The 27,207-nt window shown below is 50.4% G+C and overlaps 2 protein-coding genes across 12 annotated transcripts in view; both read right to left on the reverse strand.

Annotated features, from left to right (window-relative positions):
- Window positions 1-5,471, reverse strand: part of Ldb3 (LIM domain binding 3) — a 60,439-nt gene extending 54,968 nt beyond the window's left edge. For 6 of the 9 annotated variants that reach the window (XM_034497260.2, XM_034497257.2, XM_034497259.2 and 3 more), the window contains exons 1-2: window positions 5,374-5,471; window positions 5,150-5,268 (exon numbers count right to left, since the gene is read on the reverse strand). In XM_034497260.2, coding sequence (XP_034353151.1) covers window positions 5,150-5,242 — 93 coding nt within the window. In that variant the 5' untranslated portion in view covers window positions 5,243-5,268; window positions 5,374-5,471. The remainder of the gene's footprint in view (window positions 1-5,149; window positions 5,269-5,373) is intronic. The other 3 variants (XM_034497262.2, XM_034497264.2, XM_034497263.2) reach the window with 1 other exon arrangement.
- A 1,901-nt stretch (window positions 5,472-7,372) lies between these two features.
- Opn4 (opsin 4) lies at window positions 7,373-17,090 on the reverse strand. 3 transcript variants are annotated; one of them, XM_076931487.1, is made up of 11 exons: window positions 16,757-17,090; window positions 15,739-15,884; window positions 15,075-15,185; window positions 14,184-14,317; window positions 13,669-13,809; window positions 12,918-13,089; window positions 12,416-12,571; window positions 11,539-11,646; window positions 10,616-10,796; window positions 9,739-9,855; window positions 7,373-8,107 (listed from the first exon to the last, which is right to left on the reverse strand). In XM_076931487.1, the coding sequence occupies exons 1-11, from the start codon at window positions 16,895-16,897 to the stop codon at window positions 8,069-8,071; spliced, it is 1,446 nt and encodes a 481-aa protein (XP_076787602.1). In that variant the 5' UTR covers window positions 16,898-17,090; the 3' UTR covers window positions 7,373-8,068. The 3 variants fall into 3 exon arrangements, with proteins under 3 accessions (XP_076787602.1, XP_076787601.1, XP_034353159.1); XM_076931486.1 differs by having other exon boundaries at window positions 13,669-13,872; window positions 16,757-17,089; XM_034497268.2 differs by lacking the exon at window positions 15,075-15,185 and having other exon boundaries at window positions 13,669-13,872; window positions 16,757-17,085.
- Window positions 17,091-27,207: the final 10,117 nt, after the last annotated feature.

Consider the following 27,207-nt stretch of genomic DNA (forward strand, 5'->3'; position numbering starts at 1 on the left):
AGCAGCCTGAGCTGGCTGGGGGAGGGGCCTGGCATTGTTGGACCACTGCCTGGAGTCCGGGCTCATGAGAAAAGTAGCTCATGCCTCTCTTCTGTAACTCTCTACCCTCCTTTCTCTGTTGATTTTTCTCAGAAAAGACTAAAAGTACACATGTTCTTGAGGATGCTTTCTAAAAAAAAAAGAAAGAAAGAAAGAAAGAAAAAAAAGCATCCTTCTATCTCCTTTTGAGTGTTTAAAAATCTCTTTGGCTGAATGTTTCATTTCTACCTGATTTTTCAATTGTCTCCAGCCAACAGTCACTTTCAGTGTAGACTTGACCATAAAGAAGAGCCTAAAGGGGCCTCACTGGGCCAGGATTACTACACAGCCCATGCCTTGCTGGGCCATAATCATAGGAAACCCTTTATTGCTGGCCCCAGAAGCACTGTCCTGTACCCATGTGAGCAATGACAAGACTAAAAGAGACCTCTCTTATCAACCGCCATGAACCAGTCTGTGCCTTCCTAGGTCTCTTCTTAAACACTGCCCACCCTGTGTTCAGAACAGTGTAAGCCAGGCAAGGACAACAGAGAAAGATTTGATGGCCAAGAGGACACATCTGATTTGCAAGGCCCCACCCACTCTTCAGAGGTAGCACAAGGGTAGCCGATATGACCACTGTCATGCCAATGAGGAAGGCCACAAAGGAAAGCATGTGCACAGTAGGTCAACTTAAGCCTGCTTTGGTTGAGACTTCACATATTCCAGTGAGTGTCCAGAGGGCAAGAAGGTAAGGCCTTCCTCTCCAGCGTGTTCCAAGGATTACATTATTAAATAGGGTGTGGCACAGGATGCTGCAGAGCTGAGAAGGTTCTGGAGTGAATCTAAGGGAGTAACAGTGCTGACTCTGCTTCCTTCTCCTTTGAAGCTCCAGAAAAGTCAGTGGTAGTGGTGGGAGAAATAATGTATGTGGTCAGTATGACTGCACCCCAGGGTTCCATGAGAAAGAAGATCCAGAGTCCCACAGAGGGTGGTCAGCCCCAGTGACTAGTCCTCAGCCGGCCTACTGTTCCTCGTAGGGTGTGGAAGAATAGCAGGATTCTGTCTAGAGTCCCAGGGAAACAAGGGGTTGTGCAGTGGGTACCTAGGGGGTACCTGGAGAGCACCTGGGCTCTACAGAAGTTTTTAGCATCTCTCCTTAGAAACACACAGGTCCTGTCTTCCTTCTCTGTGTGTCTTGCCAGGTGTGATGGGGCTGGTTAAGGGCAGGTAACAGGCCTAGAAAGAGTGGAACCTTCCCAGCTTCTTCGACGAAGCCTGGCAGGGATTCCCCCTGGAGTCCTAAATGCATTTTAACTCTTTGGGATTAAATTACCCCGTGCCAGGCTGGCTCTCTTCCCATCTGGTGTCCCTTGGGACTTTGCCCCAGTCCTCACCCTTTTTCTGGAAACTTCTTTCTCCCAATGGCCTCAACCTCTATTCCAACCCTGGTGTATAAATAAGCCAGGTTCTCCTATGCCTTGCCTTGCTTGTCCAAATAGCCCTCATTTAATGTTCCTTCCTTCTATGCTCCCAGAGTTCCCCCAAGAGATGAGCACAGGCCCTGGATCCTCTATACCACATCCCTCACACACTCAGACACTCGGCCTTGGCACCTAAGTGTCAACACACACCAATGCTTGATGTACGTGTGTGTGTGTGTGTGTGCGTGTGTGCGCGTGTGTGTGTGCGTGTGTGAGTCTGTATGTGTCTGTGTCTGTGTTTGTGTCTGTGTGTAATAAAATCCCCCTCAGTTTCTCAAGTTCTCAACGTTGTTCCTCTCTGCTTCTCCAGCAAACTGCCAGTGTTTTTGTGTGCACTTGGCCCTGGAAAATCTGTTTCATGCCCCCCAAGATGGTACCTATGGGAGGAGAGCAGAAACCCAGCTCCAGCAGTGTGGAGAAGCCACATTTGGGAATGGGAAGACTGGAGACAAGGACTGGAGGGCTTTACAATTGGGCGATTTCCTCCTGTCCCTGGTGCCTATGTACTCCTCTTATCCATTGTCCCCATAGTCTCCTGTCTCCCCATAGCAACTGCTCCCATTCCTGTCTGCTCCTCCAGTTGCCCTTGACTTGTGTTCTGGTTCAGGGACCTACAAAGACCCCCCTCTCAGGACCTAGCAGGCCTCTGATCTGCTCCCTTCAGGGCCTTCAAGAGGTCAGAGGCAAGTGTGAGTCACAGGAGGGCCTGGCCAACGTGCACCTCTAAGAATGCAGTCTTCAGCTATGACTATTCCTTATCTTCCCCTGCTGGATAGCTAGATAGATGGCTGCCTGACCTTCACCAGGGCTATAAACAGCATGGCCTGTCAGCGCTGATAGGCGCTACCAAGAACAGCCCAAGGTGCTGTGCTCCAGGGGCCTGGAAATTCCAGGAATTGCCAGCACAGCTACCCCCAGAATAGTCTCAGACTGTCCTCTGTTCTCTTCTCAAGGGTCCCCTGTTCTCGGTGTCACCACCTAAGCTCGGAGAGTTCAATAATACTGAAACTGAAATCGGAGGAGAAAGAGGTAGAAGGCCTCTGGACTATGGCCCAGGCAGGCCTGCCAGGCGGGATGGAGGTCGAGGCCTCCAATAAGGAGGAGGCAGGCCTCATCCAGCCCACTGCCCCTTTGCACACTAGCCTCATAGTTAGCCTCATTTCCACAATGTCAAGTGTGGACAGCACTGTCCCATTTTATAGGGGATACAACTGAGGCTGTGCTACTGGCGACACCTCGGAGAGATGTAGAACTGAACGAAGACACTTGCCCCTTCCCTAGGGTGGACAGTGCCAGTAGCCATGCAGGGGCAAAGCCCCACACCTAGCTACAGAGGCAGGGGCCCTAGTGAGGGCCGGGCCTGATAATCTGCTCCTTTGCTTCCTGGAGAATCGGCTAAGGTAGGGGAGGGGAGGGTGAGAGGGCAGCTCAGGTTGCAGGCCTCTGCACCTGTCCAGGATAAATAAAGACCTTTGCCTTCCTCCCTGCAGTGTCCCTCCTGAACCCCATCTCTGCAGATTCTTGGGAGTAGACTCACTTGGGGGAGGGGTCTTCTGCCCAGGTTGATGCCATGGTACCTGTGTGGAGGCCACTATTAGAATAGTACTCAAGCTATTACCCAGCACGCAGGTGGCAACTATTCTTTTGAGAGAAGCTAGCTAGGGCCTGGTCTGACAAGCAAAGGACCAGGCATGAGTGTTAGGCCAAGTGATCATCTCTCACAGTCGCAGTCTCTGCACCCAGAGCAGGGGAGTGCTGAAGGTGAGCAGAATCCTGGCCCTGTGTCTCTGTGAATAGACTGTGCCTGGTACAGAAGGCACAGCAGAACCTCAGCAGCAGATGCCACAGGCCTAGTGTTCACGGTGTCTGCCTTGGCATCAGCACTGAGCCTGGAATGCTTAAGCCTAGGATGCCAAAACCCACTGTATCTGTGGCCCACTAGATGTATTTCTCAGGAGACAGCAAGACCTGAACACCATGGCTCAGTCCATCCACCCTACTGCAAGTGGTCTGAGGTATGTATCATAAATGAGGCAATCCCCTCAGTGCCCTGGCTTCTATTTTTAAAAAGTCTCCCTAGCATCAGCTTCCAGCACACTCCAACACACACCCTCTTTGAATAAGAACATTCTTCCTGCTGTCTAGCTTAAAGCCTCCGTGCTGCCATTTAAGCCCTGGCCTTCCGGGGCCAGGTGGTGCATAGGTCCAGAGTGAGGTCATTGACTTTCCTGGGTGCTACTGATCCTGGAGATGAAATTGTTCCCATAAGACAGAGCAGCAAGCCTTGGGGATGGTGGGCTTTGGGGACCGTGGGCTCAGTCCTAGGCATAGGAGGCCAGAGGGCACATGCAGATGATGGGAGAGGTCCTATCTTATACAGGGAGAAAACCTATACTACAGGAGTGGGGACTGCAGAGCCTGGATTGGGGGTAGCCAGTGGACTCACATATTCACATGTCACCACATCATCAAGCAAGATGGACATGGTTTAGGGTGTCCTCTTAATAGGGGGCCCTGTGGTTTTCAGGGCAGTGTGTCTGGAGGGCAGAGACTTCAGGCCTGTAGCAGAGAGGTGAAGGGCAACGTCCTTCCACAAAGGCCACTCAAAGCACCTAGCTTAAAAGTGATTTGAGGACCGAGATTGTTTCGGGGTGTGCATTGGGCCCTCTGTCCAGCACTCTCCAGGAGTCCCCACTACCGCTGAGTGCTAGCCACTGGTCCAAGGCCAGTCTGTGCTGCTGTATGGAAGATTCAGCATTCCAGTTATACCTGATTCCACCCTCCAACTCCACAGGGACATCCAGGAGTCTAACTCTCCATCTTAAGCCCAGATCAGTCCTGCAAGAGGCTCAGTCACCGAGCAGGTTATACTAGTTCCCCATATGCCTCTCAGGCCCCCTAATCCATGGGGCCTTCAGTCCCAGGTCTACCATGACTTGTAGGGTGTCCTTATCTAACAAATAGAAAGCAGATAGCACCAGGCTATGGCCTAGGTGCTGGGACTAGAGCAGTAATTAAAGCCCCTCCTTTCTTCCTTCCAAGTATGTCTACTTTTTGGCTTCTCTGGGCCTCAGTTTCTCCAACTCACAGGAGATGTCCCCATAACCCCTGATGTTTGGTGCCATTTCCATTGGACAGTGCTGTTTCTCACCTGGACTTTTATACATGACAGAAAGGCAGTAAGGACAACATGCTGTTCATCTACCTGCCTGGTACCTGCCTCCCTCATAATAGATAGGCTCTTTCCTAAGCAGCTGCTTCTAGGGAGGGATTCCAAGCTTGGGGGATACCCTAAGCCTACTGTACTGGGGAAGGACTTAGGAAGGCCCTGCACTCTCTACCCACAAGCCTACCCACTCTGCAAACTCAGCATTTCCTCAGCTCAAAATGCCAGCTATTTGCCCGTGACATCTTGCTTAGATGGGCAAAGTTCAGGGAACAAGCTGGGGTGAGCAAATCCATCTGTGACCAAGATAAGGAGACCATTTCAGTCCTGGACTTCAGATCAGGAATGGGGCAGGCTCTGCTCTCCAAGAGCCCTGGGGAAGACAGACAGATAGACTGACAGACAGATGGGCATAAGCATGCCCTCTTTTACTAATGCCCCGCCCCCTTTGGGAATGAGGTTGTGGGCAATGTGCACTTACCCGGGAGATAGTGAGGGGCATATTGAAGTCCTTGCCACCCTGCAGACGGAAGCCCCAGGGCCCAGGCCCAGTCAGAGTCACACTGTAAGACATACTGGTGCTGACAGCGATGGCTTCTTCTGCAGACAAATAGTACGAAGAGTCAGGTGAGAGGACCCTTATGCAGCCTGTCTTTCTACCCCCTATCTCTGCTCCTGGCCCTGTACCCCAACCCCTGGCCTTGCCTGCTGTGTTCCTCACTGCCTGGCCAGGCTGTGCAGAGCTCCTGGGAGGCTCCTAAGAATAGCTGGGAGTGAATGCCATCGACACTGATATCTGTCCTTGCTGCGCCCATAAATGGACTGTAACCCTACACTGGGCCCGCCTGCCGTGGCCTCCCAGCCGGTCCACCATGACTCACACGGCTAATATAGTCCCCGGGGAGGGGTGTCAGGCACCCATAACACCCATCCCCAAGGGGCAAGCATGGAGGACTGAGCTCCCTAGTGCCTTCTGCCACACACCATTATTGTTGTAAGTGGGTCCACTCTGAGTAGGGGTTTGTTATTCTGTCGTCCTTGGTAAGGTCCATGAGTGGGCACCTTATCCATTGTGGGGTCCCAGTGGGGCCTTGGACTTAACCTCCAATGGGTCTGAAAAAAAAATGCTTTGGTTCAGAAGAGTAATGATTGGCTCCTGGGTCACTTTTATGGGTCTAGGCATAAAAATGGCCATGTAATGGCAGGGCTTTGAACCTGGCCAAGTTCGGGAAAGGACTCACCACGTACCAGCTTTCTTAGGGTCCTAAGCGGCTGGCACCTTGGATTGTAAACGCCAAGTCTCAGAGAAATTAAGTATATTCTCCAAGGTCACATAGGGAATGGACTCAGGTCCTACAGGAACCTGAGCTCATTCTACTGGGACTCATGTCAGATTATGTGCTCCTGGTGGCCATATCTTCCAAAGCTCTGGCCTGAAGTAGAGGGTGCTTCCATGACCCCCCAGGAAAAAGGCCTTAGGCCAAGTCTGAGGTTGTCTCACCCTTCTAGACCCTCTGGGGCCCAGGCAGTTATTCCTGGCTCTCCTGTCTCATTTGTGCCCTGGAAAACTTGACAGTAGCATGGAAAGCTACAGCTGCCAGTGCTGTACGCCAGGCTCCGTGCCCTCTGCGCAGGAATGACAGGGGTAGGGAGAAGTGCCATTTGTGCCATTTGTTCAGCTACTAGGACACAGAGCTAGAAGGGGCAGGGAAGGAAAGCATGTGTGGCATGTTCAGCCCATACCCGAGAGACAGTGTGCTCTGGGTGGAGGCCTTGGCCCTTGGGACTTCAACCAGCATGGCTTTTGGGTTAAGATGCCCCTGGAAGCCTGCCCTCCCACAAGAGAGACTTCAGATCTCACGTGGTCTGCTTCCTCAGCTCTGGAAACTGAGGTTTGGGGAAGATGGGGTGGTTTCTTGCCGGCCCTCTCAAAGACAGTAACCTGAAGGCTCAGTACAGGCCTGGATGTGAGTAATTTTCTAGCTGTCAGAACTCTGGTCTCATACCCAGGCCTGTCATACATAGGGTGCATGGTAAGAGTGGTGATGTTACAGGGTCCCTTAGTAATTTGCCCAAGGTCACAAAAATAGCAAGTGGAAGCAGTGGGGGGCGGGAATGACTTGGGATGTTCCTGTACCCTACAACTCCACATCATGGACAGGAGAGCCAGTACCTCCCCATCCCTCTCCCATCCCATCTGTGTACCAACCCATCTATCCATAACTCTATCCTTGTTCCCCAGGGCTAGCTGTCATTCCCAGCTGGGAAGATCCAGCCACATAGCATAACCAGAAAGAAAGAGCAGACCCTGGATCTGGAGCCCCAGCGATGTACCAGGAGCTGAAGGCCTTTGGCCTCTGGCACTGCCTGATGACTTCTGATTAAGGGAGGGTGGTAGGGAGATACTCTCAAAGGGAAGGCCAGCCTTCCTCTGCCTCCCCTGGAAGATCCAAAGCCAGTTGAAGAGCTGATAGCACACACACAGGCTGGGCCGAGCTCTACACGTCACTGAGGAGGGGTGGACCGGCCATACTGGCCTTTGTCCCTCCTCTATTTCACTCCCGTGTAGTTTGAGATGGGGTTTTCAGGAGTGAGAGTTAAAGCTGGAAATCTAGGGAACAGAGTTAAGAAACTGCTGGAGGCATGAAGACCAGGCCGTGTTCTCTTCACTGAAGCACCGGGAGACATGTTTATCACTAGAAACCCCGTTTACTTTTTTATTTATTTTTTATTTTCCTATGCCTTGTCAGATCCACAACTGAAAGGAACTTAGACCACTAACACACACACACACACAAAAAAAAAAACAGTAGGGGCAGAGTGTGCACACGTGTGCTCAATGTGCATGCAAACAGGTACCTGTGTGCCTGATAGTGCCCATGTACATGTGAGTGTGGGCCACAGTGGGAAAGCTATGGGGGAGCCAGAGGAGAAGTACACCTAGTGCACAAAGTGAAGTCTGTGTTCAGCTTTTGAGCCCTGGCAGCAGGGGACACAGGGACGGGCTTTCTGAACCAATGAGGTGTCCAGCCTGGTTGCAAAGGCTGGCCAAGCTGCTTGGTTCATAAATAAATGATGTGTTTCCCAATGCTGTCGCCACTGTCATTGTCTGGACAATGGTGGCATACAGCGTCTGAGGAGAGGCAACAGCTGCTGGAAGGAAAGCGGAAAACCTAGGTTCATGCTTCAGACGGAGCCCAGGTGTGGCTGCTGAGCTGAGTAGCGGCAAACAGGGCTTCACGGTGTGGAAAGGGACTGGAGATTCGTATCCAGTGTAGCACGAGTGACAGGAACACCTTCAAAGCTTCCAGGCTTGTGAGATAATCCTGGGTCTGTGCATGTGATGGGGAGGTGATGGAGCTGGGCAAGTACCAGAAGAAAGGGAGGGCCAGTGGGTATCCTACATCCTGAGATCCAGACTGGGGAGGTATCCCTTGGTCTGAAAATAAATAATACACATCTGTTCATCTCTAGGAGTGTCTCACAGGGCCTCCTAAAACCTCTTTCTATTTGAGAACACTGGCAAGTAAAAGGAACTGTGGGAAGGGTGTGGCTGTGGTCAAGGTTGGGGGTGAACCTTCTCAAGGACCACACCCAAAAGGGGTGGATCTTCGTAAGGACCACACCTCAGAGAAGGTGGGCCTTCTCAAGGACCACACCCCAAAGAAGGAGCCAACACAATCTTAGGCTGGGATATCCTCAGACTCTTGGACTCTTGAGGTTCAGACTCCTTATGCCGCATTCCCCCCCCCCCCCCAGTTTATCTTTCTTCTGTAATCCCATGTGTCTATGAGGCCTGGCGTCTCCTTCATCCCTGCTGACCTAACCCACTCACCTTTTCCCTGGCCTGTAACACCAGCTTCCTCTGGAAGTTCACTTCACACCTACTGTACCCACCACCCTATTCCAGGACACCAAGTTCCTTCTGAACCCCACTGTGTTCACTCAGGATGTTCATGTAGATAACTGAACCCCTTCTCCCGGGGAACCTCAAGGAATTGTGTCTGTATGCTGGTAACCTGATGGCAGTGCTTGTTGCTTGTGTTTGGCAACTGCTGATGGTTGGCCTCCATGCCAAAAAGACCCTCCTGGTGGTCCTGCCTCCATCCAGGATAGACATTATTACGTCTTCAACAATTTCCTGGCCTGCATAGGCCACTGTCAGGCTTCTGCCCTGGCCTCTGTGGTTGTATATAGTGCCTGGGATATAGGGGGACAGGAGCTCTCTGACATCAGAAGCATCAACAGACTACTCATAGGGAAGCAGCAGGAAGGGGAGAGAACAGGATGTGTCTATGATCCCAGTGTTGCCAAGGAAGCCTCAGAACACCCAGAGGCTGATAGGGAAAGAGAAGGTTGGGGGAGCTGTCAGCGGATGGGGGAGGGGGGCTGCCTGGGCGCCTGTGCTCATGGCATTTCCAGTGTTCCAAAATATGGCCTTCTCTAATCACCATCCACATTCCATTCCATAGGCACTGGGGCTGACAGCTGGCTTTCTTTTAATAGCTACAAGTATTCTCCTCGGTGACATCTTGAGCGCAGGACATTGGCAGTGAGCGTGTACATGGCTTGCAGCCCCCTTCCCAGGGTTCGTCCAGCATCAAAACCACACAGAGAGGTGCACACCGTCACACTCTGTCATACACACAACACAGAGGCATTACAGTGACAGACAGCATATGCCAGGAATGTGGTCCACACGCACATGAGTCGTGCTGTAGACCACATATCTTCAAAGGCATATACAGTTATATGCACTCGACATATACATATGGTATACATATGGTACAACATAGCATGCCATGCGCACAGATTTACACAGTTTGTGCAGATACTCCCCTAGACACAGAGCATACTTAGACCCTGCTAAGGATGTCTGAGTGTCCCAGCATCCTCTAGGTAGGCAGGGGGAAGCTGGGATGTTATGGAGGGGGGAGACTCTGAGATGCCTGTGCACACAGCAAGCCTGCCTTTCTGGTCACTCCTTAGGCTACTTGGCCTGGCTCCCTGCCCTTTCACAGATCGGCAGGTACTGGGTCCAGGCACCTTGGGAATCTTGGATTTCTGTACCTGTGGGGTGGAAGGAGCCTTAACCACTCCATCTTCCAGGTCCTGACTGTAGAAGGATTGTCTTCTTGCTTGCTGGGCAGCTCCCCATGCAGCTGTTGTTTCTGTGTCTGTCCAGCCCTGGGGAGGTGGGAGAGCAATCTTGAGGTGTGAGGGACAGCTTATTTAGAGCATATTCATACCTCCTTCCCTTCAGCCTCTACAGAGATATTTACTGAGGGGGGGCCATGACATTATGTACAAAGTTGTGAACAGCAAAGTGCAGGAAAGAATATATGCCTGTGGGGAGTGTTTGCCTGCTTAAGCATGTAGGTATTTAGATAGGTGGTGGCCTTCATGAGAGTCAAGGCCTCTGTAAGCAAATGAGACAGATTCCTCATTTTCTACAAGTGGTTGCTACTAGTGGTTTCTATTAGTGGTTCACAGTTCTACATCTTAGCAGAAGGCCTCAGGGCCAGAGCAGTGGAAGATAGCTGGACAAACCAGCCATGCTGGCTCTCAGATACACAATGAGGGTGTGGTGGGTCAAGGCTTGAAGCCAGGTATGATCTCAGGCTAGTACCCCTTGTTTCCTGTACCTGCATCTCTTTACACCTCCTGTAAGGTAGCGTTTGGTGCTAAGGTACAGGGATCCTGGACCAGCTCTTGCCATGGAGAAACAAGTGACTTGAAAAACCCATGTTTAGACTGTCTTGCTGCTAGGTAACTTCAGACCACCCGTCTCTGCTCTGTCCTGGGTATTCCTGCTTGCCACAGAGGATGATACACTGGAGGTGAATGAAGTGTTTCCCAGTCTATTATGTGGCTCTGCCACATAGGTCTAGGTCCCCAGGGCTGGTTGAGAAAGAAAAGGTGAGGTACTAGCCAATGGGGGACTTACCACTTCACTCTCAGAACCCAGGGATTCTTGACGCTTCCGTCCTGAAATCCAGCTGAGGTCTGAGGAATGGCTACTCAGTGTGGAGCGATGGGTAGAGTGGTAGCTGAAGGAAGGGTGCCTGCGCTGGCCTGATACTCTGAGAAGCACCCCAAGGCAAGGCAGGTGCTGGGCAATGGCCACCCTGCAGGAGTCATGTGTCTGGTTAGGGTGAAGGGACATGAGAGGGAGAAGGGAAGGACAGAGTAATACAGGAATACAGTTGGAGGACAGACAGACACTGGTGATGGGCATAGACAGACAGCTAGGTGAGAGAGACTGAGGCCTCCCAGGGCTGATGGGAGTAACAACAGATCCAGGGTGTGGTGGGGGTAGTGAGTTCAACCAACTAGACACCGCTTGATGATTACCCTAGATGTCATCTCTGGGAATGGGTGCCATGGACACACCTTAGTACTATAGGTTAGACCGACTGAGGTCTGCATCAGGAGATTAGCAAGTGCTGGGCATTACCAAGCTGAACCGGCTCCGAGGGCCCATGATGGTACCCTGTTTTCATTTTTTTTAGTAGAACAATAACTGACCACATTACCTCTGCCGGGTGCTTGCAGGATGTCACTGTCTGAGGGCTTGTCTTTGCACGGGAAGCACTGCTAATGAGCCACTATGGCTGCCTTAAGACATAGCCCTGTAGTTGGAACAGGCTTCCTCTCAGGTAGCCGTTAATATCTTGTGGGGGACTGGGAAAAAAGAGGGGAGGCATGCCAACTGCAGACCCTCCCAGTGTTATCAGCACACCACAGCATTCATGACCCCCAACTGATACACACACTAGGGATCAGAGAGACAGTTAAGCCCTGCCTTCAGCTGCAGGCCCAGGCCCTCCATGCCCCTAGGTGGGCTTGGAAGCCTGGAGAAGGCCACACCTGTACTTGGGGTGAGTGATGGCATAGATGATGGGATTGTGGATGGCAGAAGCCTTGGCGATGACAGCTGGCACGGAGCTCATGTAGGGCGTCAGGTTGTGAGAATACCTAGGACAGAGAAGGTGTGGGGGTCCCCTTTTTATACCCCCAGTTGTCTCTATGGCAGACCCTGCCAAGGCCCAAACTAAACCAATGCCTGACCGGTGTAAACCAACACAGCCAAGCCAATCCCATAGTGAGAGACTAGTAGGAACCACAGAATTCTGGTTTAAAGTGGGTAAGAACCAAAGATAGTTGAGGATGGAGCTCAGGGAGGAAGGTATTCCATGTCTGCAGGGGTTGGGGTAGCTATTTCCCACTGTCCCTTAGAACCTATGCATCTGGCAATACCTCTTTGTGCAATTCAATTGTCCTCTTAGATGTCCTAGAGAAACTTCTGGTAGGCCTCTAGAGGAGACTGCCTTGTTACTACTCAAGAAGATTGGTTCTCAGATAGCTCAAAGGACCAAAATCTCATTTGGGTGCCATGGTTACCAGTCTCAAGCCACAGGGGTACTTACTAGTGGGCACCACTTAGGAACCCAGTCTTAAGTAGCAGCAGCCCTAGCTGTGTGCCTATGGCTCAGGCTAAGGGGAACCCGAGCATCAGGTTCCCAACAAGATAGATACCTATGTGTAGCCAGAGCTCCCCCAGTATATCCCTGAAGCTTCCAGAAACTGGGCAAGCCTAGTGGGGTGAGGCATGTTACACAAGGGCAGGGTAAGGCTGTAAAGCTGGCTCTAGGATGTCAGGATAGCTGCCTTGGGTCAGGTTGGAGGGAGAGGCTACCTGGACCTGTGCCTTCAGCCCCTGTACAGCTCTATGGCTCCTGCTCACCCAGCAAAGGCCACCAGGGCCACAGTGGCATAAGGAGCCCAGGACAGCACGAAGAGGAGTATGACGATCAGAGCGACCTTGGCCATCTTCCACTCACTCTGCAGCCTCTGCCACTGCCGCCGCCGCAGAGGGGACTTCCCGCAGCCCTCACAGGCCCTAGGAAGGTTGCATCTGGGTTGTAGCAAGTACCAGGGTCACAACTACTGAGGGGAACCTCTCGGGAACATCTCAGGGGAACATATAGGAGGGCGCATCTTTTCCCACACAGACAGCTCTGACTTCCAGAAAGCCCTCATTTCACTGAGCCTCAGCTGCCCTCCTGTGGTTCTGCCAGGATTGCAGTCTTTAAGCCCTCCTCAGAGGACCTTGTCTCTGGGAACTCTCCTAGATACCCTCACCCCCATAAGCACGGGAGCTCACTTATCTTAACCTATCAGCAGCTGAGCATGTTCTGATGGGCAGACGCTTCCTTCTTTGGTTCAGCTCTACACAGTGCACTTACCTGCCCGTCTCTCGAATGGCCCTGAAGATGAAGATGTAGCAGAAGATGATGATGAGCAGGGGGAGGAAGAAGACAAAGCAGAAGAGCAGCATGGTGTAGGCACGCACCCGGGGTGTGAAGGTCATGTAGTCCCAGGAGCAGGATGTCAGCAGCCCCTCGGGCACGTAGGAACCTGGGAGGCAGAGACAGGTGTTCAGCCTTCACTGTGGTCTTGCTGGGGGTAACTTGCTCAGGAGGGGTTTCAAATGTGGAGCTTGGGGTTCTTAAGCACAACCTGGCCCCAGCCACATGCCTACCCTGCCCAGAATGGAGAAAGCTGGTGGCAACTGAGACGTGAAGGGAGACTCCCAAGTTGGTTCTAACGGGGACACCACTCTAGCACTGACTGAACCTAGCTCCTCTGTAGCCCCAGGGCCATGATCCTCAGGTCTAAAGTCTTGCAGCTTGTCCTGCCTGCTGAGGCCTAACAGCCCAGCCCCTGGCTGATCTGACTCACTACAAAATCAGCATCAAACATGCCCACTTTCTCCCTCTCCCTTACTCCAGTATTTGGTGACAGTTTCCTGACTGATGCTCTAGTCCCTGGTGAAGCAGGCTGAGCTTCCCCAGATGCTAGTGATGCCCCTGAATGTCCATCTGACTCGAGACTTAGGTGGTCCATGAGGCTGTCTGACGGCTCTCCAGCCCAACCTTCCTTAAACTTCTTGTTTCAGCCTGTCTGCCCCTCCCCTAGTTCCACCAACACACTTACTCCAGCCAAAGAAGGGCGGCAGACTCCAGGCCAGGGCATAGAGCCAGACACCTAACAGGACAAATGCTGTTCGTCTTTTGGATCCCATGCCGATGGTGGCCAGTGGACGTGTGATCACCAGATAGCGGTCCATGGCTATGGCTGTCAGGGTGATCATGGAAGTGATGCCAAAGACAGCCCCACAGAAGGCATAGAACTCGCAACCTGTGGGTAAACCCACTTCCCTAAGTCCCCAGGGAAGACAGTCCCTAAGGGTGGGACAATCTCAGCTCCTTCCCTACCTCCCAGAAAACAGGATTGAGCCAACTCCACCCTGCTTGCTTGCCACATCTGATCAGAATGGCAGAGGCCTCAAGACCAGAACCTCATCTTTCCTCTTCAGTCACAGGATTCAGGATGCTGCCCACTTGCCCAGCAAGAACAAATGACTTCATTTGGGCCACCTTCCACTGCCGTGGCATCCCTCCATTAAGATCCCTTCTTCCCTATGGCAAAAAGAAGCCCCAAGTGTCTACCTGTCTCCCCAAAGAGCCACTTCTTGTAGAGGCTGCTGGCAAAGAAGACCGGGGCCTGAGTGAATGACATGAGGAAGTCGCTGACTGCGAGGTTGATGATGAACATGTTTGCCGGTGTCCGAAGGCCTCTGTTCCTGTGAGGTCAGAGGAAGTCGGGGCATGCTTCCCAATACCTCCAGAGCAGTGGAAGGTTTCCCTCACCCTCAGCTATTCACACACGTTCATATACACACATGCTACCACGGTAAACGAACACAGGCACACGAACATGCCGTACATGCACACACAACCCCACACACATGCATGGCACACAGGCTGGGCCTCTTGGGCCTTAGACCTGTCTCTCAGTCCAGCAGGTACCACCAATCATATGGACTAAGGGCTATCCTGAGATGGGCCCCTTACAGGGAAGTGAGAAGGGATGTCTCCAGCAACAGCTGTGCTATCCAGGAGGCTGCTTCTTGGTCCTATCAGTTTTTTCTTCTCACTCTCTGGATTACTCCTTCTGTGTGTGACTCACTCTGTCTCCCTGGACAAACCTCCCTGGACACAGCCTCCCAACAGTGTCTGTTTCTTTAGACTCCCCCTCCCATTTGCTCTGATACATACATTCTAACTAGCTTCTCAGGCCTCTTTCTTCTCTTCTCCCCTACCTCTCTTTTCCTCCTGCTCCTTCTTCTGCCAGTCTGGCCCTGCCCAACTCAGCCTGTCTCTTCAATGTTCACTCACACTTGAGTGGCAAAAGGTGCAAGAACTTATGGCTATGACCATGGGACAGGTACCCTCACCAACCTCCTCTAACACCATCCATCTTAATATAAATCTATCAGATCCTAAAGGGAGTTTAGTGGTTTCCATTGTCCAGATGTAAGTACTAAAGCCTTCACTCACAAAAGGGCTTGGTTCCCATTACAGCTCAGTAAGTTGCAAAGCCAGGATTTGTCACCAATCAATGCACATACAGGAGAAAGGCCAGTGATGAGAAAGCCACGCAGTTCCATGCTGGAGAGATGAGATGTGCACTCCAGTGGGTAAATGACTGGCTCAGTTCTTCCAGTAGTCTGTGGTAGAACCTGAAGTCTGCTCACTTCCCAGCCTGCCTGTTACAGCCAGAAGCCAGCAAGTGGGGAGGGAAGCGGAGATGGGTGCTAGGAGTGGCTGTTGGGGGTTTGAGGATCCTGGTATCTAGGGATGTACTTCAAGGTAGAGGGAGGGGGGAGGATTCTTCTGGGTGCAGAGGATGACAGAGGTGAACCGAGAACAGGGTAGAATGAACAGAGAGCTGAAGATCCTAACAGTACTGCCCACCTCAGAGGTTATGTCTGAGGCCCAGTGGGCATGTGTGTGTATTCAGGGTTCCCTGGGCCATCTTCCCTTTTCATCTGCTTGAAAGTTGATGCCTAGGCCTGATACAATAGAAGGTGTGCTCCTTGCTTCTCTGCCAATCCTAAGGTGCCTTGGATTGAGCTGGGTGATGCATTTACCCTTATATTCTGTCCTGTGGATGTGCGTGGATTTACACAGTGCCCTTGACCCAACCCCACCGACCAGGCACCTGCAGAAGGTGTAGATGACCGTCAGATTGCCCAGCATCCCTGTGAGTCCCACCAGCAGGATCACCGAGCCCAGGGTATAGTGAGCATGGTCTGGGACATCCACTGTGGGAAAGGGGACCCAGGCAGCAGCCTGAGGTCCGGATGTCTGTGGAGAGAAAGAAAGGAGAGCATCACCTACAGATGTCTCTGAGAAGAAATAGGCTCCCAATAAAGCAAGTGGGCAAAGTGAGGTATGGATGAAAAGCTATGGCCAAGCCAGAAGGAAAAGTGCAGGTCTTCCAAAACTTAACCCCAATCCCATATCTGCACGGTACTGAGCTCCTAAGAGGGAGGTGGAAGGCCCAGATGGGCTGCTGGAAGTTAGCAGGACAAATGCGTGCCTGCAGGACGAGGCACAGCTTGGGTGACCTTACTGATAGTAGAGCCAGTTCCTGGGTCCTGCCCTCTCAATGGATAGATACCCCACAGCAAGCCTCCAAGGAGAACTTGCAACCCCTGTAGCAAAACTGAGGACTGACACTGAAGCCTGGCAAAATAGGGAGAAAAACTTCCCACTAGAAAGAACGCTTAGGTTCCTTGGGGCTGTTGCAGGGAGGTCATTTGCCTCATGAGGTTAGTACATAGGGTCTGAGGGTACCTCCCAGGGAGAGGCAGGAGTCTGTCCATTGTCCTGTCCAACATCCCACTCTGGCCTTCTCAAATCCAGAAGCCTGGGGAATGCCTTTTCCTTAGAATACTCCCACAGGGGATCTAGACTATTTCTGGAAAGAATAGATGTCACCCAGGAAGGGCAGGTCAGCGCCTGCCTTTCTGGTCCTCCAATGATCTCTGCCAACGAAGACACTGCCTGCACCCTCTTGTCTCAGCCGCTTTGTGTAGAGAAAGCTTAGAGAAGTTCCGTGAGGCCCAAGGACCTTCATCTAAGCACAGACCTTTCCCATTTCCCTGTCAAAACAGGGGTAGGGTGCAGGACTGGGGACAGGAGTCTCTGTGCATACACATGCTCCCCAAACTTACCGTGGTGCTAACAGATAGAAGCTGGACTCTTACGGAGACGTTCTGAGTGCTGTTCCAAATGACTTGTAGGGCAGGGCTGGCTGTAAAGTTCGGATGCCAAGTTAAGCTTGATGGGACTCTTGGTGCTGAAGGAGAGTTCATGCTCAGGCTCTCAGAGGCATTGAGGGCATGGAAAGCTCAGGGATCTGTCCCCAGATTGCTGGCTTTACACCATCCTTAACCTTGCGGCCTGATCCACCTGCTGTCTGTTCTCATAGACCCAGCCCGGAGCTACTCTTTGGGCTGCTGACTGCTCAGTGTCTAATGAAGCACAAAGGAATGAGTGCCACGCAGCAGGATCCCTCCACACTTTTAAGTAGCAGTACTGGGGAGGGAGGGGCTCAGTGCTCCCTGCTTCTGGCTGTCTCTGAAGTGGGTCCCTGATGTCAGCCCACAAGGGTCTGATGGTGATGACATGAATATGTGTGTATATGTGCATGCTAATGCCTGTGGGCACCCTGGCCAGCTCAGCTCCTGGACACTGGGCAGGAGGCTCTGTCCTTTGCACTTTCTTCTGAGAGCTCATCAAGAATGGCCCCTGTTCTTCTGAGAGGCACGGTGGTCACTGGGAAGGTAAATCTGTGTAAGGGTCTATCTCTGTGTCTATCCATGAGTCCATGGCATCTTCACACTTCCCTGCATGAAGGGAGATGCTACAATGTCACCTGGCATGCAGGGACAAGAAATGTTTCTTAGGAGACGTAGGAGTGTGTACCTTTAGAGCCAGCAGCATGAGAAACTGAGACAAAAGGAATCTCTTGAACTCATTAGTTTGAGACCAACTTGGGCAACATAGTAATAGCTTGTCTTTAAAAAAAAAAAAAAAAGTAGTTTTGGGGCTGGGAGCGATGGCTCAGGGGTTAAGAGGACATGCTCTCCTTTCAGAGGAGCCAAGTTTGGAATCCAGCACCCATGCTTCAAACTCCAGCCCTCAGCTGGGCTCTTCCAGTATCTGCATTCACGTGGACATACCCACATGCACACACACATAATAATAATAATAATAATAATAATAATAATAATAATAATAATGCCGGGCGGTGGTGGCACACGCCTTTAATCCCAGCACTTGGGAGGCAGAGGCAGGTGGATTTCTGAGTTCGAGGCCAGCCTGGTCTACAGACTGAGTTCCAGGACAGCCAGGGCTACACAGAGAAACCCTGTCTCAAAAAAAAAAAAACCAAAAAATTTTAAAACTGGTTTTTCCTGGAGAAACTAACACGCCAAGGCTCATCAGGATGTGTGCTATGCCCTTCTCATGTCTGGGGGGGGGGGGGGAAGGGGGGCGGGGCAGGCTTCTGCCATACCGTAGAGCTAAGTGCAGGGTCAGGAACATACTCCTTGCTACCGTTCCTCTCTGATGGTGCTCCACAACAGTCTTGGAGCATGCACCCGGTCCCCTCTCTCCTGGGAACACAGACAGGTCTGTTTTGTTTATTTCCGTGGCCCTCTGAGCAAAGCATCCTCATATATTGAACAAAGGGGAAACACCTCCCCTCCTTGGTCTTTGCTTTTCAAGGTGTGGTCTGAGGACTAACTCCTTGAAGCCTGGGGGAGTCGGGCAATTCAACACACATTACATGCAGGAGGTGCTGGTCTAGGTTCTGGAGGACTCCATGGGAAGGGTGGAGAACAGCAGGTTTGAAAAGACACCGAAGCCACCCAGAGATTACTGATGGTAGGACAGATTGCCTTGCCTGAGGCTGGAAGGATCACAGGAATGAAGGATCTTGAGAATTCCAGGAGTTGGGATGGTCCAGAAAGGTGTCGTGGAAGGAAGATCCTCACAGCCAGGATGTCTGGACTGGTGCTGTAGAATTCAGGGTATCTTCTTCTGCCTCCAGTCTTCAGAGGGTGCTACCAATCCCCAGAAGTCTGCCATGGGATTGAGAGATATGGTAGGGTGATGGTACAAACCGGCATCAGCTAGCTTCCATGTGCCATCCATCCCCCACCTCTGCTGCCCCTCTGCAGCTGTAGTCAGCTGGGTCACTGGGTTCCAGTTCACCTGCAACACTCCTGTTCTTTGGTTCTTACCCCAGCCTAGGTGCTCCCTTGGGAGTGGTATTTTGAGTCATGGGAGGGGTGGTGGTGTCAACTTTTGCCTTTGCCCAGATTCTGTGGTGTCTCTGCTCATCCCAAGCCACTCTTCTGCTCATCCTGGTTTCAGCATCTACCAGTGATCCCACTTACCTCTCCACCCCCACCCTACCCCTAGCCACTGTACTAAGGGAGACCAAGGGCTCACAGCCCTTACTGCTTGACGTCTGCCCTTCACGCTTCCATAGCATGCCTGGCTGGAGGTGGGAAAAGCTTTTTAGGTCTCTCATCCCCAGAGGTGCAGCTGGGGCATGGGAAGTGGGAATCCTAAGAGGGTTGATAGCCTGATGAGGGGCTGCCACAGTGGCGGGAGTGTGTTCATTTAGTGTTAGACCAGCAGTGAGCCCTGGGAAGGCACTGCTCTGGCGGGAAAGGGGTATGCAATCACCTGGTAACACAGATGCTGTCCATAGGGCCCCACACTGACTTTACTTAAGGGCTTTTCAAGCCCCAGAATTCTTGTCCTCTGTGGAAAAGTCCTCAACGTCCTCACCAGAAAATCTGATTGTGAGGCTAAGAAGGGAGGAGGCTCCTGCCCCCTCCCCATCATCATTTATGGCCACAGCATCCTTAGCACAGGACATCTCTGATTCACCCCGGGTGGTGGGATTGTAATTCCAGTCTCAAGTCTTCCAGGCCTCCTCTGGGGATTGGCTTTCTCATCCATGGTCTATATGGTTACCCAGAGGTTCCTGGAAAATTCCAAGGAGCTGTTTCCAGGGGAATATTAAGTATCATAGTGAGTACAGCCCTGAAGGCAGCTGGCCAACAGCCTTCCATTACCTGGAATCTGGCAAACCCCATAAGAATGGGAACCTCCTCCTCATGGCCCAGGGGAGGGGCTAGGAACAAATGCCTCTATGCTTTCTTTTGCTGTGGGATCTGTACATCTCTTCCTCCTTCCCTGGCCTAAGCATGATATTCCCAGCCTAATCTACCCAAGGAGCCAGACGAATAACCCTGGAACCCTGTTAATACCCTGAGACATCCAAAATTCATTTGTTTCCTCTGGCTTTCTTCTCCTTTGGATAACTCCCCACACCCTCACATGAAAACTCTTCAGTGTTCCTTCTGAGTCTCTCCTCGAAACCCTGCATTAGCCAGAGGAAGCAGGCAGGGGAAAGTAGGGACCCCAGGAGCAGTGGAGAATGTGACAGAGTCTACACACCCTGTGAGACTGTCTCCTGCCCTCCATGAACATCTGCAGCCCTTCCTGAGTTTCCTACACTCCTGGCCGAGGGCACTGGCCCTGGGTACTCAGGCCAGCCACCAGTGATGGGTCTATTTAGTGTGCTATTCTAGTGAGTCCAGTCTGAGGCACTCCAACACAGTCCTGGAGCAGCATTCATTCACTCATTAAGCTTCTACAGCCCATGTCACCATCAGAGCCAGCAGCTGTCCTGGGTGAACTCGATGTTTAATTTGGGAGGGGTCAACATGGCCATGTTTCAGAAAACAGCCTGCTCTTTCCTCAGGCAAACATTCTATGGAGAAGGACAGATGAGGTATAGGAATGAAGGAACACAGTCAGGGACATACAAGTAATGCCCCTGAATCACACTTTTAACCTGAAAATTGGCCACTCACCCAAGATGGGCGTGTGGGTGTACCATATTGCAGAAAACCCCTGCCATGTGGCTGACTCTCTGTTTCCCACCCCACTGCCCATTGAACGTGATTGCATGTTACCAGATAGTTAAGGAATGAGGTGCATTCCTTAGAGCTTTGCTGCTTCTTTGTTTGTGCAGAGCACCATGGCTCTGCAGAGGCTTCTATACTCAGAGATCAACTTCCTTTGGTTCTGTACAGGAACAGGAGAAAAATACTATGCTTTCTCAATATATTTCTGCTGATCATAGCTTTGTATCCAAGTCATTATGTACAAAGTAGGGCCTCTGTGTGCAGAAAGGAGGAAAATATCCATTTGGCTTTATGATAGAGCAATTTATTTATTTATTTATTTATTTATTTATTTATTTATTTTTCAGACAGGATTTCTTCGTGGAGTCCTGGCTGTCCTGAAACTCACTCTATAGAACAGACTGGCCTCAAACCTAGAGATCCACCTGCCTCTGCCTCCCAGTGCTGGGATTAAAGGTATACACCACCACTGCCAGACCCAGAGCAATTTCTAATGGCTGAGAGACCAGAGGTATCAGAGAGAAATGGAATAGAAGAGAAGTCTACAGGAAATCTCAGGGATGTTCTCAGCCACAGTATTCTGCCACAGAACTACTATGTACCCGGGTCTGCTCTGGCTCTGTCTCGCTAGCCCCCGCTTATGTCGGTGCAGCCCCAGGATGGTTCTGCATGGAAACTGCAGGTATCTTTTGCTGTGGTTGTCGACCTGTCAGCTTTACAGTGAAATCCCAAAGCTGTAAGCAGTGCAGATTTTCTCTTCCCATTAGGCCTGGCACTGTCCTTGAGGACTTAGAAAACAAAAGTCAAGATAACATGAGTGTGAACCCCCACCAAACAAGCTTTCAACTTGAAAGCTGACCACATACATAAGACAGGCAGGAAAACCTGCCACCTGGGCGCCCCCTGTGGTCCACACACCTTGGCCTATCCCTCTGGTCCGCACAAGTAACTGTTTGCTGAAGATGGACCTTGAGTAGCATTTCAGCTCCACTGCTGGCTACAGCAAAGATGTGGGTAGAGACAAAGAACCATACATCTTGGAGTTCCTTGTCTGCAGGATGAAGATAGAAGCATGTGCCACATGATGTGATGCTTAAGGAACCATCGAAAATGGTGGCTCAAAAAGGTTATGTCATCTGGTGATGTTCTGTGAATGTATTTTACAATATTGGCAACACAGTGGAATCACCTATTTACAGACTTCTCAGAACATATCCCTGTCAAAAAACAAAGCAGCACCACTCTGAATCCTGCCTGGGATGCCTTCCAACTGCTTTAAGAAACTCATGGTAGCACTGGACACTTGCCTTACCCAGAGTCCAGTTTTCATCTTCTGAGGCCATGAAGAGGGGGCAGCATGCTGCCCTCCACCAGGACCATGATGTCCATACAGCATACGGGCCAGGTGATTTCCTGGGATTTTTTTCAAAATGTTGGCACTGAGTCCATTCTCAGAGACTCTGATCTTGTTGGCACTGGAAACTTTTAAAAACACTGCTTGTCATTTTCATCTTATCTGCTGCTGTATGCCAACCCTGGGCAGCCACCATCCACCACTTGCTAGAGATCCTCATCACTCCCTCTGTGCTGGTTTGAACATGCTTGGCCCAGGAAGTAGCACTATTAGGAGATGTGGCCTTGTTGGAGTGGTGTGTCACTGTGGGCTCGGGTTTTGAGACCCATCTCTTAGCTTCCTGGAAGCCAGTGCTCTCTTAGCAGCTTTCAGATGAAGATGTAGAACTCTCAGCTCCTCCTACACCATGCCTGCCTGGATGCTGCCATGCTCCTGTCTTGATGATACTTCTGAACCTGTGAGCAAGCCCTAAATAAATGAATGTCCTTATAAGAGTTGCCTTAGTCACGGTGTCCATTCACAGCAGTAAAACCCTAACCAAGACACCCTTTCATGCATTACAGATGCCCTGGCTCCCAGCTCTGTCTCTGCCCTTGATGTAGCTGGGCCTGAGAGTAAATTCCCATCTTCTTTGGTTTGAGCTGCTCAGGCCCAAGGCCTACATTCAGGCGGCTGCCAAGTACATTTGAACCTCTGAAACCCTGCATTAGCCAGAGGAAGCAGGCAGATGCTAGGGCTCAGGTGAGTAGGAACAGGAACCAGACACTGTGTGTCAAGAGCAGAAGGGCTTAGGAGAGGAGTCTGGAGGACAGAACAATGATGAGCACATCCTGCTGGGGAGGGGTCAGACAAAAGGGCCGGATCCGCAGCCTGAAGTGTATGTAGGTTGAACCATGAATTTTGATGGGGGAAAGTGGAAAGAAACAAAGAAAGGAAGAAAAAAATGAGAAACTAACATTATTCTTTCTTCTAACCTCTAGTCGAGATGTGATAAGCTTGGGAAAATCCCACACCTTAGCACTGGGATAATAGAACCACACCGTGGCACTGCAGGTCATTGTGACAGTGAAATGAGTGGAAATCTGAGGCAGGAGGGGGCTGCAGGTGTCACTGCCTTAATTACGCTTACACTCAGACCTGAGGTCAGACCTTCTGGTTGAAGCATGCCAGTCATCAATAATATTACCAAGATGGCAAATGGTGGGTACCATAATCCCACCATTTATTACTTGGTAATATTTTTTTGGTGTTTTTAGTTCCCTTTGTTATCTTATGTACTTTATTTTATGCATCAGACAACACTCCTGGGGCTAGGCAAGATGGCTCAGTGGGTTAAAAAGGCTTGCAGTAAAAGTCTGACGACCAGTGTTTGATCCCTAGAAGTCAGAGGGAAGGTGGGAACTGAGTCCTCAGATTTTTCATCTGACCTCTACATGTGCATCATGACACAGGTGCACCCACACTTGCACAGACACATCATATATGAACACACATATACACAAACAATATATGAAGGAAAATGTAAAGTTATATAAGAACACTCCCGGAAACGAGGCATGGTGGGAGGAGATCGAGATTTAAGGCCTGAGCTATAGTGAGTTCATAGCATGGGCTACATGAAAACCTGTCTCTAACAACAAAACCAAACCAATGACAACACCGAAGCTCGGGAGTTGTGTGTGGTGGTGTATCTATAAACCCAGCACTCAGGATGCTGAAGCAGGAGGATCTGGACCTGTGAAGCCGGCTGGGCTACACAGACAGAGCTAGTTTCAAAAAAACAAAAATGAAAAAAAGATAACATCCCTGAAAAGGTCCCCATACATCCTTCAGGACTTCAAGGGGGCCACAGACAAGGGCAGAGCCTTGGAGACACAAATAAAGTAGAGGGTGTCAGGGTGTCAGGGTGTCAAGGTGTCAGGTGTACGAGACTGCAGGGATTGGTGAAGGCCTCCCTGAGATCTCCACCCATTGCCTGGGGGTCCTCAGAGCTGCTTCTCCTGCTGAGGAGATGCCTGGACTTGCCTGGTCCTCAGAGCCTTTCCATCTGCACTCCTGAGCCCTGGCATCTGCCTTACTGCCTTCCTTCACACACATCCTAGCATCAGCTCCGGTTGCATGCAGCTTGAAGAGGCGAAAAGCAACCTGTGTGGTGGAGAATCTTTATAAGAGTCTGGCCACACTGAGACCAACAAAGTGCAGTGTCTGGCTGCCCCCAACTCAGAGATTGAACTTGGTACAGTGCCTCCCCTCAAGGGCAGGGGGTGAAAGGCAGAACACATGAGGCCAAAGACTAGAGTACAGTGTAACTGCTAATGCCTGTGGCTGCCCTTCCCTGGAGAGAGAACAGGAATGGAACCCAGGGGTGGGCCCTGAAACCAGTCCTCAAAATGCAAAGCTCACAGCCCAGCCCATCCAGCCCTCTGCACTTCTCACGTTGGAAGTCTGTGGTCCCCAATAGGAACCTTTGCTTTTCTCTGATCATTAGGAAGGCTGCAAGAATCACAGTTCTGCTAGCAAAGACTGCACACTTTCTCTCCAAGGACCTGGGATTGCACAATAAAAGAACAGTCACTCAGCTGACCCTTATCTCACAGGTACTGCAGGGAACTTTGTATCCCCAGCAGGGGCAGGAATGAGTCACCTCTCTGGATAGGGATGAAGACCCTGAGGGGTGGGTGGTGGTGGGGAGTGAACTCCTGGTTGATTTTGTAGCATTTGTTTTCATGATCTAAGACGTAAACACATCCTTTAGAAATGAAAAACAGTCTCTATGAACGATGTTCTCTGCCCATTGCTCCTGCCTTATAGTCCCACTTCCTGGAATGGCTTCAAAGCCTTCAGTATCTCTTCTGCTAGGTAAAGGCTTGTAATGCCAAATCTGGGTTTGGAATTTGTGGAAAGGGACTTTTCTTTTTCAAATGTTTTTAAGATTTATTTAATTATTATGTATATGAGTACACCGTGGCTCTCTTCAGACACACCAGAAGAGGGCATCAGATCCCATTACAGATGGTTGTGAGCCACCATGTGGGTACTGGGAATGGAACTCAGGACCTCTGGAAGAACAGAGTCCTGATGGCTCTGAACTGCTGAGCCATCTCTCCAGCCCTGGGACTTTTCTTATTGTCAGATAAACTCCCAGAGCAGTAGTTTTGAGACTTAGAAGTGCCACCAAGGTACTGCATTGCCTTCTAAAGCATCAAAGGAGCTCAGACTTGGGTTTGACCCAAACCCATCATCCATTCAGCTCCAACAGTCTAGAGGCCTACATGGGTGATTTTCTTCCCATGGGTCTGGCAGCAGAGTGTTCCTTTGAAATAAAAACCAATTCCTTATGACTAATGAAGTATCTGAATTGGAAGAGTATATTCCTGACCATGTCCAATACTCTGTTCAATATCTCCTCTCCTCTCCTCTCTCTCTCTCTCTCTCTCTCTCTCTCTCTCTCTCTCTCACACACACACACACACACAGGGTATGATGGCATATGCCTGTAATCCCAAGTGCAGAAATGCAGAATAACCATAAATTCAAGGTCACCCTAGGCTCAGTATATAGTTCAAGGCTAGCCTGGGCTAATGGAGACCTGTTTCTTAAAAAAAAAAAAAATGCAATTCTTTGATATCTACACCACTGACTTGGCCCACCAGCCAGACTGTACTAACCAGCTTTTGTGTTACTAAGTAGAACACCTGAGGGAGATCATTTTATAAAAAGCAAAGGTTTTGGGGAAGATCAAGGGCTTGTATTAGTTTTATCAAAAAGGCACCTATTTGCGTTATCATGATGGAGGCTCATGTGTGTGTGGGCAAGCTACTAAACAAGAAGACAGAGAGACTGGGATGCTACAGTGCCAGCACCTCAGTGACCTAAGGACATTCCATCAGCTCTTTCCTAAAGTGGTTTCCAAGAGAGCTACCCTGAAGACCAAACCTTCAATTACAATGGATCCTTGAAAAGAGAGATTAAGTCAAGTCCACAGCACAGCATATCACTACAATGGGCAGCATCGCGTGCTAGCCAGAGCTTTAAGCAAGGCTGACAGAGGCCCACAGGCAGCACTCATCTGGGGTTTTTTTCTAGTTTCTGAATATATAGATGGAATAGACACCCTCACTGTCACGGGATGTCCCTTGACTTAAAGAATAAATTCATTCCTCCAGGAGTGGTGGTCACACCTTTAAAGCAAAGACAGATGGATCTCTGAGTTCGAGGTCAGCTTGGCCTTCAAAGTGAGTTCCAAGACAGCCAGGGCTACACAGAGAAACCCTGTCAAGCAGAGGAATGGACCTCTTGTCCAAAAGAGGACATAAAAAGGAAATTAATCCCTTGTCTATTGAAGTTTGAGGTGATTGGAGCTGTGTTTACCTGATTCCTCTGTTTGAACATTCAATCTAGCAATTGTTCTCAGGTGGCATGCCGGGCACTAATAACCCTGATGCCTCCTGTGGAATCATTCAGTAGGTGTTTCAGACACCCCACTCTTAAGTCTGGAGGTGTAGTTTAATGATAGCATGCTTGGATTCCTAAGGCCTTAAACAAAAACCTTTAAAACAAATCACCTCGTTTCTTAAGCTGCAAGAACAGTCTTGAGAAATCCCATTCCCCTGGCCAGTACCCTGAAGCTCTTGAGGAACTAAGTTTTCAGAGGCTGTACTTATTGTAGGTGGAAATGGGGACCCAGCTGACCCTTCAGTGGAGGTGCAAGGCTGGTGTGGCACTGAGGGCCACCGAAAGCACTGTTCACTAAAGGGTGGGAAAAGCAAACAGCGCTGGCATTTGCCACATGGTCACGAAGGATTAGGTTTCAGACAAAGGATCTGAAAGGACTGTTTTTAAGAAAAAGCAGGGCCATTCTAGCAGATTCACAGAAACTTAAAAGTCTTATAATGAGATGTGTGATTCTAATAACCTTTCTTGAAGCAATCAAGGAAGTCTGACCTCTGTTTCAACATGATATGTTTTAAAGGAATCATGGCTTTTTTCAAAAATGACTAATGGTATAGTTGGTATTGTATCAAATGTTATTCTCTGGTCGACATATAATGTCTAGATTTTCTTTAATACTCTAAATAAATACAGTACAAGAGATTGGGTTAAGATAGGAAGGAAGTGTGCACATGTGAATGTGTGTGTGCATGTGTGTGTGTGTGCACGTGTGCGTGTGCGGCACACATGGGGGGTGGCGAAGAGGGGAGGGTAAGTAGAGGAATCCTAGTTGGCCGAAGTTGATAATTAGCTAGGCTGTATGTACTTGAGGATGTCTCTACTCTTTTCTGTTGTTATTTTTATTTTCCCTTGAGGCAGGGTATCA

The sequence above is a fragment of the Arvicanthis niloticus genome, chromosome 3 (assembly GCF_011762505.2).
Source record: "Arvicanthis niloticus isolate mArvNil1 chromosome 3, mArvNil1.pat.X, whole genome shotgun sequence".
Taxonomy (NCBI): Eukaryota; Metazoa; Chordata; class Mammalia; order Rodentia; family Muridae; genus Arvicanthis; species Arvicanthis niloticus.